Raw genomic sequence first — 16,950 nt, forward strand, 5'->3', positions numbered from 1 at the left:
CTTCTATATCAATTCAAGAAGAAAATTTATTCTGCCATCTTTGTTTAAATGAAGTATGCTCTGAGAGAATCTTAAATCATAACTATTCAGTCAGAATTTTCTTAATATTAGACAATTAAAATAAATGCTGAAATAAATGTTGAGGCTGATATAATTTTTCATTATGTTTTATATACTTAATTGTGTAAGGTTTCTCTTCTCTTTTGGACTGTGTGTTCTCTACGGGCAGGGGCTCTGTTAATTTTATCACTGTAACTAAATATTTGTCAATTTTAAGACTACAAATGTCTTACATCACATCCAGTTCTGTATTTATGACCCTAACAGCCTTAATATTCTCACTTTTTCATAAGTAAGCATATAAAAAGTTTATCTATTTGATATGTTAGAGTTACATTTAAGACTTTTATAGTATTCCACTTATAAAAGTTTTCACAAAGATAGGGAGATAGACCAAATGATTTCTTCAGATTCTTTCTGATCTCCGATTTTCCATATTGTAAGTAAATGGCTCAAGATCTTTGGTCCCAACTGTACATTATAATAAGGCAGCCAGTCACACAATATCAACAATGAAAATGTTTAGAGTTCATCTAAACCAGTAATTTACAGTGTTGTTAGAAGACTGACAGTTCCTCCAGAGTTGCTTACAGGGCAGGTATGATGAGGTTAAACTATAATATGGTTCCCAGAACCCTCTTCTTGGTACAATCACAGAAATTTATACTAACCTGTTGATAATACTGGAATTAGACATAAGATTTCACATTAAAAATGGTTTAGGGGGAAAAGGTTTAACAAATAGTGTTAAAAAAGCTTTATCATTATGTAAAACGATAGTAATCTGGTCACAGCTGACATTTTTAATTACATTTTTGTTTTGTCTAAAATACTTTAGGGTTTAATATCTTTGGGAGACGTCATATTAGCAGAAATAAGAAAAAAAATCCATTTAGCCAACCAACTTGAAACACAGTTCTTTCTTCCAACACTGGACTATCTAATGCTCCAAGAATGATCCTTTTTGTACAATGATTAAGAGAATTTACATAACATGGCAGAAAAGGTATTTTATTAGAAAATTGCTTTTAAATTATGTTTAGATTTTTCATGTTCCATGTAGGCATTTAAAATATGAAACATCTTTTAAAATATATTGAACTTTAAAAACTAGTATCTAAAACAGCTAGAGAAAAAACTGGAAACACCCAAAGGTCCATCAACAGATGCAGATATATGGCTTGCTTTATCACAATGAAATACTACTAAGCAATAAAGTGGGATGAACTAATGATACACATAGCAACTTGGATGAATCAAAAACTACTGAGTAAAACAGAATTTTTAAAAGTACAGACTAAATGATCCTATAGGTATAAAACTAGAATATACAACATAGTCTCTACTGACATGAGGATTAGTAGCTGCATAGAGACTAAAACGGGGAAGGGAGGAAGAGATTACCAAGGGGCAGGAGGAAACTTTTGAGAATGATTGTTATAGTCATCGTCTTGAATGTAGCTGGTAATGGCTTCACAGGTGCATATATATGCCAAAACATCAAACTGTACACTTCAGATTTATACAGTTTACTATAAGACAATTATACCACAATAAAGCTACAAAAAAAATAGACACGTTAATTTTGAATGTAAAAGAATGTGTAAAACTCTGCCTGATAAATTTTTAAAGGTTATTTCAGAATGTAAAACCAATACAGAATTTCTTAAGGTAAAAAAATGTTGAACTTATTACCTTTCAACTTTTGGAGCCGGGGAATTGTCTATTCCTTTAAAACAAACTTTTTTGACATGATCTCCAGTAATAGATTTTTTTTCTTCTAAGAAATCCCGGAATGACTTGGATGAAACTGAATGCAGAGAAGATGCCCTGCAAAAGACAACAGAGATCATGTTAAAACATCCATTTTTTAAAAGGTCATTGCTAGAAATCACAAGGAGAAAAGGGAGAGAATGTATACAAAAATTTTACAGTGATGATACATAGTTTTTAATGTGATGTTGGATTCTTGCTGTCAGTTGTGAACTAATCAAAATGATGTGATAAAACAATGGAGACCAACACTGAAGATAACCCAGATGTTGAAATTAGCAATGATATTAAAAACAAGTGTTAAAACTATGTCTCTGGCAACAATAAAAAGTGCTACGAATAAACTGAAAAATAAGCTCAGGGAAAAGAAACTATGAAAAAGAACAAAATAGAAGTTCAAGAACTTTTAATACAATATTTAAAAAACAAAATTCACCGGATGGACTTAACAGCCAGAAAAGAATCAGTAAAACTGAAGATAAATGAACAGAAATTTTAAACTGAACAGAGGGAAGAAAAGATTGAAAAAAAATTCTGCCACGGGGACTTATCAGATAATATCAAAAGGTCTACCATAAGTGTAACTGGGAGGACCAGAAGGAGAGGTTAGAAATATGGCAGACAAAAATATTTAAAGAAACAATAGCCAAGCATTCCCCAAATCTGGTGGAAGATATAAAGATTTTAGCAAACTCCAAAGATCAATCTAAAGAAAGCCATACTTAGGTACATAATGAGCAAGCTGCTAAAAACCAAAGATCAAAAGAAAATCTTGAAAGCTTCTTGAAAGAAATACAACACAGTATGAAAACACCTAGCTTATTAGAAACAGGGAAAGCCAAAAGACAGTGGAACAACATCTTTAATTCAATGAAAGGTAGGAAAAAAAAGCTATTGATCCAGTATTCTATATGGGTGAACTTGGACAAGGATCCTCTCCAAGTCAGGATCAGAAACAATTACAGTCCTGGCTGAACCTGATTACAGCAGTGTGGGAGACCTGAGCCAGGGGCACCCATAAGCAGTAACAGTGAAGCCTGACCTAAAGGAACTATGAGACAATAAACAGATTGTTTTAAGCCATTGTTTAATCTGTTACAAAGCAATAGATAACTAATATATCACTGGAATTAAAAAGATAATAAAGATTATAAGTAACTTTATGTAAATAAATTTGACAACTTAGATAAAATGGACAAATATCTTGAAAAAACAATTTATTAGGGGCACCTGGGCGGCTCAGTTGGTTAAGTGTATGATTTTGGCTCAGGGCATGATCTCTGGGGTTATGGGATCAAGCCCTGTGCTCAGTGGGGAGTCTGCTTCCCCTCTCCCTCTGCCCCTCCCCCTCCTCAGGCACACTCTCTCTCTGAAATAAATCTTTAAAAAAATATTTATCAAAGAAAAAATATGAAAAAATATATAGACCTATCTCTATTTCAAAAATTGAATTAATACCACCAGTTTTAATTGTAGAAATTGACAAACTGATTCTAAAATTTATATGGGAATACAAAAAACCTAAGCCAAAGTATTTTTTTCTTTTTATTAACATAAAATGTATTATTTGTTTCAGGGGTACAGGTCTGTGATTCATCAGTCTTACACAATCCACAGTGCTCATAATAGCACATACCCTCCCCAGTGTCCATCACCCAGCCACCCCATCCCTCCCACCCCCCTCCACTCCAGAAACCCTCAGTTTGTTCCCTGAGATTAACAGTCTCTTATGGTTTGTCTTCTTCTCTGGTTTTGTCTTGTTTCATTTTACCCTCCCTTCCCCTATGATCCTCTACCTTATTTCTCAAATTCCTCATATCAGTGAGATCATATGATACTTGTTTTTCTCATGATTGACTTATTTCGCTTTGCATAATACCCTCTAGTTCCATCCACATCATTGCAAATGGCAAGATTTCATTTTTTGATGGTTGTGTAATATTCCACTGTATATATATACACCACATCTTCTTTATTAATTCATCTATTAATAGACATCTAGGCTCTTTCCATAGTTTGGCTATTGTGGACATTGCTGCTATAAAATTGGGGTACACATGCCCCTTCAGATCACTACATTTGTATCTTTGGGGTAAATACCCCATAGTGCAACTGCTGGGGGGGTAGGGTAGCTCTATTTTGAGGAAACTCCATACTGTTTTCCAGAGTGGCTGTACCAGCTTGCATTCCCACCAGTTGTGTAAGAGAGTTCCCCTTTCTCTGCATCCTCACCAACTTCTGTCATTCCTGACTTGTTAATTTTAGCCATTCTGACTGGTATGAGGTGGTATTTCATTGAGGTTTTGATTTGGATTTCCCTGATGCCAAGTGATGTTGAGCACTTTTTCACATGTCTATTGGCCATTTGGATGTCTTCTTTGCAGAAATATCTGTTCATGTCTTCTGCCCATTTCTTGACTGGATTATTCTCTGGGTATTGAGTTTGATAAGTTCTTTATAGATTTTGGATACTAGCCCTTTATCTGATATGTCATTTGCAAATATCTTCTCCCATTCTGTCGGCTGTCTTTTGGTTTTGTTGACTGTTTCCTTTGCTGTGCAGAAGCTTTTTATCTTGATGAAGTCCCAAGAGTTCATTTTTGCCCTTGCTTCCCTTCCTTCTGATGATGTGTCTAGGAAGAAGTTGCTGCTAGCCAAAGTATTCTTAAAGAAATACAAAGTTGGAAGAAGATAAAACAAGTCAGAGTAATCAAGACAGAGTGGTACTGACATAAGGATTAACAAACGGATCAGTGGAAAAGAATAGAGAGCTCAAATATAGATCCTCACATCTATAGTCATTTTAATTTAAATAATTAAATTCCCAAAACAATTCAGTGTAAAAGTATTTTATCTATAATAAACAAATGGTTTATAGAAGGAAAAAACCTTTACCTTTATCTCACACCATATCCCAAAATTAATTCAAGGTGGATCACAGACTTAATGTAAAAGCTAAATATCCTAGAAGAAAACAAAACACTATCTTCATAACTTGGTTGTAGGCAAAAGGTTTCTAGGGCTTATACAGGAATAAACATCAAATAAAGAAATGGTGAATTAGACTTAACCAAAATTAAAACTTCTGATCAGAAGACACTGTTAAGAAAACAGAAAATATCTGCAAAACATATATTTGACAAATGACTTGTATCCAGACCGTAAAAAGAACTCCTAGAGGGGTGCCTGGGTCGCTCAGTCAGCTAAGCATCTGCCTTCGACTCAGGTCATGGTCCCAGGGTCCTGGGATTGAGCCCTGCGTGGGGCTCCCAGCTCAGTGGGGAGCCTGCTTATCCCTCTCCCCGCTGCTTATTCTCTCTCTCAAATAAATAAAATCTTTTTTTTAAAAAAAAGAACTCCTAGAACTCAAAATTAAAAAACACAAGTAATAAAAGGCAATTTCAAAAAGCAAGCAAAAACGATTTCAATAGACACTTCACAAAGAAAGATATGCTAATGATCAATAAGCACATAAAATAGTGCTCATTATTCATCAGGGAAACACAAAACCACAACGAGAGGCTGCTATACACCCACCAGAATGGGTAAAATTAATTGACAATATCACATGTTGGCAAGAATATAAAATAACCAATGCTCTCATACATTGTTGATGGGAGGATAAAATGGTACTAATGCTATGGGAAAGGTCTGGCAGTTTCTTAATAAGTAAACATACATTTTATCTGTATAATCCAACAATTGTCCCTAGTATTTATCCAAGAGAAATTAAAATATATGTCTCTAAAAAGGCCCATACAAGAATGTTAACAGCAGCTTTATTCATAATTGCCAAAAACTATTCAATAGGAATAAACACAAATTGTATATTCATACCTTGGAATACTACTGAGTAATAAAAAGGAATAAATCATTGGTATACACAATCCAGATAAATTTGAAAGACATGCTGAATGAAAGAAGCCAGAGAGAAGAAAGTACATATTTCATTCTCCTTATATAAAGTTCTAGAAGAGGCAAAACTAATCTGTGGTCAAAAAAGAAAAATCAAAACAGTGGTTGACACTGGTATGGAGGAGGGGGCCAGGATAAAAGAGAAGTTTCTGAAGAAAACTTTGGGATAATGGTAATGCTCAGCAATTTATTAAAAAGATAATAAACAATGACCAAGTGAGGTTTTTTTCCCAGGAATGCAAGGTTGGCCTAACCAAAAAAAATCAATATAAAACATACATTAACAGAATAAAGTAGAAAAAGCTTACGGAAAAGGCCTATGATCCAAAATATGACCAATAAAAGGCAAAGATCTGAACGTGCATCCCAAAGATATAAAAATGGCCAATAGGCCCGTAAGAAATGTAAAATAAACCACACCTACTAGTAGCTAAAATGAAAAAGATTAAGTGTACCAAGTATTGGAAAGGATATGTAACAACAGGAACTCGCACACACTGCTGGCAGAAATATAAAACATGACCATTCTGGAACACTGGTGCTTTTCTTATAAATAAGTCTAACATTCACTTAACATATGATCCAGCAATTCCACTCCTATTTACCCAAGAGAAATAAAAACATGTCTATTATGACTTAAACATAAATAATAACTTTTTTCATAAAAATATACTGGAAACCCAGTATTTCTCAACAAAAAAGGAAGAAATTATGGGATGAATGCAACAACATAGATGAAGCTCCAAAACTTTAAATTAACAGAAAGCCAGACATAAAATAGAACATTACTGTACTTATATGCCATTTATACAAAATTTGAGAGCAGGCAAGAATTAAGTTATAGTGACAGAAATTTCATCAATGGTGGCATAGGTGGAGACTGAGAAAAGGTACTGGGATGACAGAAATATTTCTTTTTATTTTCATTGGGGTGGTGAATACACAGATGTATACATTTGTCAAAACTCCTATACATAAAATTAGTGCATTTACCATATGTAAATTATATCTTGATAAAGTTACTTTAAAAAACAGTATAGAAACTCCTTCCCAAATGACTAAAATAAAGTTGAAAAATGCCAAGTTTTGGTAAAGAGGTGGAGAAAGCACAACTCATATACCACTGATGAGAATGTTTTGTGATAGCCACGAAAAATGAATATATGCATATCCTATGACCCAGTTATTCCTAGTTATGTACCCAATAGAAATGCAAATGTACTTCACCAAAGACATGAACTAGAACATCTATAGCAACACTAATCTTAATAGTGAAACAACGAAGATATTCAAATGCTAACAAACACTGAATGAATAGATAAGTTGCAGTATATTTACACAGTGGAAATTAGTACTCATCAAAATATGATTGAGTTTCATAAATATGTTGAACAAAGGAAGCCAGACACATTAAAAGAAAATCTACGGAAAGAGAAGTCAGGATAGTGGATGATAAAAAAGATAGTGGGTTGGTGCAGGGGGAGGGGACATAGAAGGGTGGCAGGAGGGGACTGAGAAGATGCTGGTAATGTTACTTCTTGATTTGAGTGCTGGTTGCACAGGATGTGTTCAATTTGTGAAAATTCAACCTATACACTTATGATAACTGTACTTCTAAGTGTATATTGTTTTAATAAAAAGTTACTTAAAATGTAAACCTAATTTTACACTGATAAAATAGAGGAAATAAAAATTAGGTTGATCTAAATACACAAAATTAATCACACCCAACATAGGTATAATACTTTGATAATTAGTTAAAAGTGGAATGTATTTTAGAATAATACCAAAAAACAGGCAAACAATTAAAAATCATCTATACAGACTAATTTAGCTTTCAAAGATTTCATATTCAAATTTTATGATATCAATCTCAATTCAACAATGTTTTATTTTACAATCAACACAAAAACAATTTGTAGGATAATGGGGTTAGGCACATAAGCTCTGTTGCTAGACTGACTAGGTTCAAATTTTAGCTGACCGTGAGAAGTTAACCTTTGTGTTTCAGTTTCCTCATCAATAACATGAGGATACTAATACCACCCCCTTCAGCGTAATGGTTGTTATGAGGATCAAATGTTAATTTATGAAAGAATACTTAAAATAATACCCGATACAGAGAAATGCTATGTTAAGTCTTACTATCCATGATTTTCATAGCATTTAACAAAACTTATTGTGATTTAAGAGAAAAAAAGACAATGAGAACAAAAGTTCTGACATGAAGACATATAATCAGTTATAAAAGGCTTAGTATCTCTTTCCTTCTAAAGTCTTAAAATATTTTAAAAAAATAAAATTAATTTTTCTATTTATCAGAGAGAAAGAGAGAGAGCACAAGCAGGAGGAGCAGCAGAGGGAGAGGGAGAAGCAGGCTCCCTGCTGAGCAGGGAGCCCGATGCGTGACTCAATCCCAGGACTCTGGGATCATGACCCAAGCCGAAAGCAGACGCTCAACCAACTGAGCCACCCAGGCATCCCCAGAAAAATTAATTTTAAAAGATAACCTTTAGTTATTAGTTATTTAATACACTAGATCTGTACCACATCCTTAGCATCATTTTCAGAATCCTTAACATTAGAGAGTCAAAATTATAAGCAATAATAATATGTAAACAATTTCCATGGCTTTTTTTTTTTCTATTTTTCTTTACTCAGAGAACAAAGTGGTCATATTACTAAGTGAACACAAATGCTAACAGGGTAATTCCCAAAAAAGTTAAATTCATACTGGCAAGAAATCATGAAGTCCATACCTAAAGTTCGTAAACTATTTGAGATATGCCATAAAAGAGCAAGGCTTTCTAAAATCCTGGATTTTGTCTGAATAGCTCATTTGTACCTAACGCTGATCTAATTACCAAACCATATCTGCAAAACACTTTAACAGGCATCATGTCATTTAATTCTTACAGTAACAATCCTAAAAGATAAGTATTTTTATCATCTCCTTTGTTTAAAAGAAGAGTAAAACCAAAGTTTAGGGATCACCAGAGAGAAGGCAGAACTGGGATCCAAATCCAGTTCTTAATGATCATAGAACTCATCCTTTATCTAGTCTACCGCTGCCTTCAGTAAGAAATCAAGACACTTCTTATGAAGTGCTAAAGATAACACAAATACGAAGAAGATACTGATGATACACAGTACGTCTTGTTACCATATGACCTAAGCAAAACAAAACAAAAAATTTTTACCAAATTTCTATTTGCTCAGTAAAGATTAGATCAATCAATACAAAACATCTCACATAAGATTTTTCTAAGAAAAAAGAAAAGTTCACCAAAAATGTAATACATGTTAAGGAAATCAGTTAATCATGTGGCCATATTACAAATCAAGTTACAATTATTAAAATATAAATGCCTATCATTATATATTTGATTAGACAATGTTGAAGGTGCTATGCTAAATGTTTCATGCTTTAACTCAGTTTCAGCTTCATAATACCCCTGTGAAATAGGTACTGTTTTTAGCTCTATTTATGGATAAGGAAAGTAAGAGATTAAATAACTGATCTAAGTTTATATTGCTACCAAGTAACAGATCCATGATTTAAACTCAAACAAGGCTCACTCCAGAACCCTGGGTTAATCACAGTATATACTGCTGTCCACATATAAAAGTCATTTGCTCTAAGTAAAACCTTAAATCACATCAGAGCAATCTTCCTTATAGATTTCTATCAGAAACATGACCTACCTAGGTATTCATGCTAAAAATATTTCTTCAAAAGGAACTTACCTATGACTTGACCACAAAATTTTTCCCAAAACACATACATACATAAAAAGTTAAACACATATACAAAACAATCATTCCCCATTTCCTTAACAACTTCCTCTTCCCAAAAGACACATGCCTAAATGTTTCTTTTAGCAAACAAGGTAACTATGGTGTACAGTATAACATTAGCAATTTGGGAACACTGCTGGCAAATGTTCTTGCCTGAGAATCCATTCAGTGTCTCTCTAAGTATTCATGTTTCTAAATACAGAAATTTTACAATGATCTATAAAGCACAAGCCGTCAGACTGATCCTAGTAGTAATTTAGGGACTCCTAGATGTGGTAAATGATACTTCTAGATGTGGTAAAACTCAAAACTTTTTTAAAAAGCTACTGATAATCTCCTTAGGAATAAATGTAACAGTACTTATAAAATATCTTAAACTCACGTTTATTAATCATGCACAGTGGTTACCTATAAAATGATTTACCAGATTTCTTTAAATGAGTTCTATTCTTTCCACTGATCATGCCATAATTTGAAAGTGTCTGATTTCCCATGATTTTGCTTTCTGAACTCAGGCTCTGCCATCTTAGCATCTTAGAAACCACAGTAGCTTTATGAAGAAGCATTTGTAGACATTTGTAACCACATAAAAAACTGAGATTTTGTTTCTCAGCTAAAGCAGCCCTGGAATTTTAGCTTTAATAAATAAAATTTCCAGCTCTAAAAAGTTAAATAATTGAATTAGTATATAATTTATAGGTTACCTCTACATGGAATTTGGAAGAATTTATATTCAGACATCAGGCCAGGCCACAAAGATTGTGCTTTCTTCCACTCAAGATAACTGGTGAGAAATGTATTATTTCTCCAAATAAAAAAGGTGATAATGAATAGTGGCCAAATCCCATATACACTTGGTGTTTCACATTAGATTTAAGTTCAGCTGATCAGAACTTCATTCTAATGCAAGAACCAATTCTCTTTAATACATACTATAGACAGCAGGAGTACAACTATGTATTATGAGTCATATATAAACTAGGTGAGTGAATCTGCAAACAAATTAGTGAAAATCCTTCCCACAATCAGAAGCAGACTTATAGAGCTAATTTGTGATTTGCTAATGAGCTGTATCTTAACCTTAAGATAAACATAGCATAAAAACATCTTCTATGGAAATAAAATCGTATTAGATGATTCTTCAGAATGATGAAGATGCACCTTTGCGAATTAGCTTTAAAAACTAAATCACTACAGTATTGAATATACTCTATACATACAATTTGTAAATCAGATTAAAATGCTAATTTAATCTTAATTTTCTAATTTATTCATAGAATAGTAAAGTTTAAATTCTACCAACTTTCTTTAGACCAACATTTACATGGGATATTTTCAGGAAAACAAATCTATTCCATTTTTTAATTTCTTCAAGCATATACTGCATGTATTCATACCCTATGTGTAAAAAGTATTCAAGAATCAAATGATTATTTCCATTTACACTAAATATGGGTCAAAATTCATGAATTCTAAACATCAACCATTTTATATAAGCATGTTTTTAAGATTTCTAACAAATACCTTGATTTGTGCCATTAATTTATAAAATTTCCATAATGAAAGTATAGTAAATATTTTATATCCTTATTTTATATATATATAATTATTTTTATATATATACTGGCACTACATATATTTTACTAAGTTACCTCAGCCCACTGTTTAATGAGTACAAATAGAAGTATATATATTCAGGAGAATTTAGCAGAAATGCACTTTTAAAGATCCTTCAGATACCAAAAATACTATCAAGAAGTCATAAGAAGGACATAAATAATTTTATAACTCACTTTGATAATTCAGAATAAAATTATAATTAAATTTACTTGGTGTCCTAAGCTACATAAAACCACTATTGATTAGTTTGTATTTCTTAATTTTACTAAAGTATAGCTGACATACATTATATTAGTTTCAGGTATGCAACACAGTGATTCAACATTTATATACACTGTGAACTGATCATCCACCATAAATCTAACTACCATCTGTCACCAAAGTTGTTACACATTATTAACTATATTCTCTATGCTACACGTTCTATCTACGTGTATTATTTATTTTATGACCAGAAGTGTGTTCTTTTGACTTTTTAATCCCCTTCCCCTTCTCCCATCTGGTAACCACCAGATTGTTCTTTGTATGTATGAGTCTGTTTCTGTTTTGTTCATTTGTTTTTTAGATTCTACATATAAGGAAAATCATACAGTATTTGTCTTTCTCTTCCTTATTTCACCTAGCATAATACCGTCTAGGTTCATTGATCTTACTGCAAATGGCAAGATTTCATTCTTTTACTATTTTTTTTTAAGATTTCATTCTTTTTAATGGCTCCTATTCCACTGTATGTATATATACCACATCTTTATCCTTTCATCCATCAGTGGTACTTAGTTGCATCTATATCCAAATGAACATAGGATTCTACATTTATCTTTTCAAATTAGTGTTTCATTTTCTCCATATGAATACCAGAAGTGGAATTGCAGGATCATATGGTAGCTCTATTTCTAATATTGTGAGAAACCATACCGTTTTTCATAATGGTTGCATCATTTTGCATTCCACCAAGTGCATGAGAGTTCCCTTTTCTCTATATCCTCACCAACATGTTATTGTCTTTTTGACAACAGCCACTCTGACAGGTGTGTGGTGATAGCTCATTGTGGTTTTGATTTGCATTTCTCAGATGATTAGTGATGTTGAACATCTTTTCATGTGTCTGTTGGCTATCTCTATGTCTTCTTTGGAAAAATGTATATTCAGGTCCCCAGACCATTTTTTAAATTGGGTTGGGTTTTTTTGTTTTGATATTGAGCTGTATGAGTTCTTTATATAATTTGGATATTAAATCCTTATCAATCACATCATTTGCAAATATCTGTTCCCAGTTGGTAGGTTGCCTTTTTGTTCTGTTGGTTTTCTTCACTCTGCAAAGGCTTATTGGTTTAACATAGTCTCATTTGTTTATTTTTGCTTTTGATGCCCTTGTCAGAGAAGACATTTCAAAAAAATATGTTGCTCAGGGGTGCCTGGGTGGCTCAGTTAGTTGAGTGTCTGACTCTTGGTTTCAGCTCAGGTCATGATCACAGGGTCGTAAGATTAAGGCCTGTGTTGGGCTCTGTGCTCAGCGCAGCAGAGTCTGCTTGAGATTCTCTCCCTCTCCCTTTGCCCCTCCCCCGACTTGTGTGCGTGCACCCACTCTCTCTCTCTCAAATAAATCTTTAAAAAAAAAAAAAAATGTTGCTCAGGCTGATATCCAAGAGCTTACCACCTATATTTTCTTCCAGTAGTTTTATGACTTCTGGTCTTAAATTTAAATTTTTAACCCATTTTGAGGGCTTTTTTTGTATGTGGTATAATGACCCAGTTTTCCCAATACCATTTATTGAAGAAACATGTTCTTTCCCCATTATATGCTCTTGCCTCCTTTGTCAACGATTGACCATATAAACATAGACTTATGGAATCTATTCTGTTACATTCATCTATGTGTCTGTTTTTGTGCCAGTACCATACTGATTATTATAGCTTTGTAATAGTTTGAAATCAGGGAGTGTGATACTTCTATCTTTGTTCTTTCTCAAGATTGCTTTGGCTCTTCAGGGTATTTTGTGGTTTCATATAAATTTTTAGGATTATTTGCTCTAGTCCTGTGAAAAATGCCCTTGTTATTTTGATAGGGATAGCACTGAATCTGTAGATTATTCTTGGTAATATGGACATTTTAAAAATACTAATTTGGGCGCCTGGGTGGCTCAGTCGTTAAGTGTCTGCCTTCGACTCAGGTCATGATCCCAGGGTCCCAGGATCAAGCCCCGCATCAGGCTCCCTGCTCCATGGGAAGCCTGCTTCTCCCTCTCCCACTCCCCCTGCTTGTGTTCCCTCTCTCGCTGTGTCTCTGTCAAATAAATAAAATCCTTAAAAATAAATAAATAAATAAAAATACTAATTCTTCCAAACCATAAGCATGGTGTACCTTTCTGTTTATGTTATCTTCAATTTACTTCATCAGTTATAGTTTTCTGTTCTTTCACATAGTTGGTTAAATTTATTTCTAGGTGTTTTATTCTTTACAATGAAATTGTAGAGAGTATCGTGTTCTTAAATTTTCTGACAGTTCATTATTAGTGTATAGAAAGGTGACAAATTTCTGTATATTAATTTTGTATGTAACTTATTTCTTCTAATAGATTTTGGTGGAGTCTTTAGGGTTTTTTATATATAGTATCATGTCCTCAAATAATGACAGTTTTACTTTTCCAATTTGGATGCCTTTTATTTCTTTTTCTTATCTGATTGCTGTAGCCAGGACTTCCAGTACTATATTGAATGAAAGTGGTGAGAGTGGACACCTTTGTCTTGTTCCTTATCTTAGGGGAAAAGCTCTCAGTTTTTCACCATTGAGTATGCTGTTAGCTGTGGGTTTTTCATACGTGGACTTCATTAAGTTGAGGTATGTTCCCGCTAAATCTACTTTGTTGAGGGTTTTTATTATGAACGGTAGTTGTACTTTGTCAACTTGTCAATTTGTCCAATGCTTGTTCTGTATCTATTGAAATGATCATATGGGGTTTTTTTTCCTTTCTCTTGTTAATGTAATGTATCACCTTGATTGATTTGTGAATACTGAACCACCCTTGCATCCCAGGAATAAATCCCACTTGATCTTGGTGAATGATATTCTTACTATATTGTTGGATTCAGTTTGCCAATATTTTGTTGAGGATTTTTGAATCTATGTTCATCAGAGACACTGGACTGAAGTTTTTTTGGGTTGGGGAGGTTCTGTCTTTATCTGATTTTGGTATCAGGGTAATGCTGGCCTCATAGAATGAATTTGGAGTTTCTTCCTCTTCTATTTTTCTGGAAAAGTTTGAAAAGAATAGATATTAACTCTTCTTTAAATATTTGGTAGAATTCAACATGTGAAGCCATCTGGTCCTGGACTTTTTTGTTGGGAGTTTTTTGATTACTGATTCAATTTCATTGCTAGTAATCAATCTGTTCCTATATTCTATTTCTTCCTGCTTCAGTTTTGATAGGTTATACGTTTCTAGGAATTTATCCATTTCTTCTAGGTTGTCCAATTTGTTGGCATATAATCTTTCATAATATTCTCTTACAATTCTTTGTATTTCTGTGGTGTCGGTTGTTATTCCTCTTTCATTTGATTTTGTTTAATTTTGGGGGGGAGGATCAGTTTGGCTACAAATTTATCAATTTTTTTGATCTTTACAAAGAACCAGTTCCTGGTTTCATCGATCTGTTCTATTGTTTTTTTAGTTTCTTTATCATTTATTTCCGCTCTAATCTTTATTATTTCCTGCCTTCTACAGCAGGTTTGGGGTTTTGTTTGTTCTCTTTCTAGCTCCTTCAGGTGTGAGGTTAGGTAGTTTGAGACATTTCTTGCTTCAAAACGTAGGCCTGTATTGATATAAACTTCTCTTAGAACTGCTTCTGCTGGGGCACCTGGGTGGCTCAGTCATTAAGCGTCTGCCTTCGGCTCAGGGCATGTGTTCCCTCTCTCGCTTTGTCTCTCTCTGTCAAGTAAATAAATAAAATCTTTAAAAAAAAAAAAAAGAACTGCTTCTGCTACAGCCCAGATTTTGGACCACTGTGTTTTCATTTTCATTTGTCCCCATGTATTTTTTGATGCCTTCTTTGATTTCAGTTAACCCATTCATTGTTTACTAGCATGTTATTTAACCTCCGTGTACTTGTCCTCTTTCCAGATTTTTTTTTAAAGATTTGAGAGAGAACACAAGCAGGGGAGAGGGGCAGAGGGAGAAGAGTCTTAAGTAGACTCCACCTTCAGCGAGATGGGCTCGATCTCACAACCCTGAGATCATGACCTGAGCCGAAACCAAGAGTCAGATACTTATCTGACTGCGCCACCAAGGCACCCCCCAGATTTTTCTATTGTGGTTGATTTTTAGTTTCATAGCATTGTGGTCAGAAAAAACGCATAGTATGACTTCAATCTTTTTGAGTTTGTTTTGTGGTCTAATATGTGATCTATTTTGGAAAATGTTCCACGTGCATTTGAAAAGAATGTGTATTCTATTTTAGGATGGAATGTTCTGAATATATGTATTAAATCCATCTGGCCCAATGCATCATTCAAAGCCACTGTTTCCTGGTTGATTTTGTTTAGATGATCTGATTGATGTAAGTGGGGTGTTAAAGTCTCTTATTATTGTATTACTATCGAGTATTTCCTTTATGTTTGCTATTAACTGTTTAATGTATTTCAGTGTCCCAATGTTGGATGCACAGATATTTACAATTATTATATCCTCTTGTTGGATCATCCCCTTTATGACTATAGAGCATCTTTCTTTGTCTCTTGTTACAACCTTTGTTTTTAAAGTCTATTTTGTCCAGTATTAAGTATTGCTACCCCAGCTTTCTATTCACATTCATTTGTATGTTTCTCCATCCCCTCACTTTCAGTCTGCGGGTGTCTTTAGGTCTGAAATGGAGTCTCTTAAAGGCATATGGATGGGTCTTGTTTTTTTAATCCATTCTTTCACACTATGTCTTTTGATTGGAGCATTTAGTACATTTACATTCAAAGTGATTTCTGATAGGTATGTATTGCCTTTTTGTTACTTGTTTTGTGGTTGTTTTTATAGTTTTCTCTGTTTCTTTCTTCCACTGCTCTCTTCTCTCACCATAAGTTGGCTTTCTTTCATGATAATATTTGGATTCCTTTCTCTTTGTTTTTTTGCATATCTATTATTGGTTTTTTATTTTTTTATTTTATTATGTTAATCACCATACATTACATCATTAGTTTTTGATGTAGTGTTCCATGATTGTTTGCATATAACACCCAGTGCTCCATTCAGTACGTGCGCTCTTTAATACCCATCACCAGGCTAACCCATCCCCCCATCCTCCACCCCTCTAAAACTGTTTGTTTCTCAGAGTCCATAGTCTCTGATGGTTCGTCTCCCCCTCCGATTTCCCCCCCTTCATTTTTCTGTTACTGCTTTTTTTTTTTTTTTTAACATATAATGTCTATTACTGGTTTTTAATTTGTGGTTACCATTAGGTTTGTATATATCTTCTGCATATACCAGTCTATATGAACTTGATGGTCACTTAAGTTGAACCCATTTACTCCTCTTCCCATCACAATTTAGGTATATGATGTCATATTTTACATACTTTCATTTTGTGAGTCCCTTCACTGTTTTGTTTTGTTTTTTTTCCAGATACACTTATTTTTACTGCTTTTGTGTTTCTTTTCTTACTTAGGGTCTTTCCACTCAAAGAGTCCTCTTTAACATTTCTTGTAGGGCTGGTTTAGTAGTCATGAACTTCTTTAACTTGTGTTTGGGAAACTTTTTATCTCTCCTATTCTGAATGAAAGCCTTGTTGGATAGAGTATTG

The 16,950-nt window shown here is 33.7% G+C and overlaps 1 protein-coding gene across 3 annotated transcripts in view; it reads right to left on the minus strand.

The window, feature by feature from the left end:
- The window catches only part of IBTK (inhibitor of Bruton tyrosine kinase), a 108,178-nt gene that overhangs the window by 11,273 nt on the left and 79,955 nt on the right, over window positions 1-16,950 (minus strand). For all 3 annotated transcript variants that reach the window (XM_025861778.2, XM_025861787.2, XM_025861770.2), the window contains one exon: window positions 1,756-1,890. In XM_025861778.2, the coding sequence (XP_025717563.1) occupies window positions 1,756-1,890 (135 nt within the window). The remainder of the gene's footprint in view (window positions 1-1,755; window positions 1,891-16,950) is intronic.

The sequence above is a fragment of the Callorhinus ursinus genome, unplaced genomic scaffold (genome assembly GCF_003265705.2).
Source record: "Callorhinus ursinus isolate GAN/ISIS: 27379988/994484 unplaced genomic scaffold, GSC_fseal_2.0 scaffold6, whole genome shotgun sequence".
Lineage (NCBI taxonomy): Eukaryota > Metazoa > Chordata > Mammalia > Carnivora > Otariidae > Callorhinus > Callorhinus ursinus.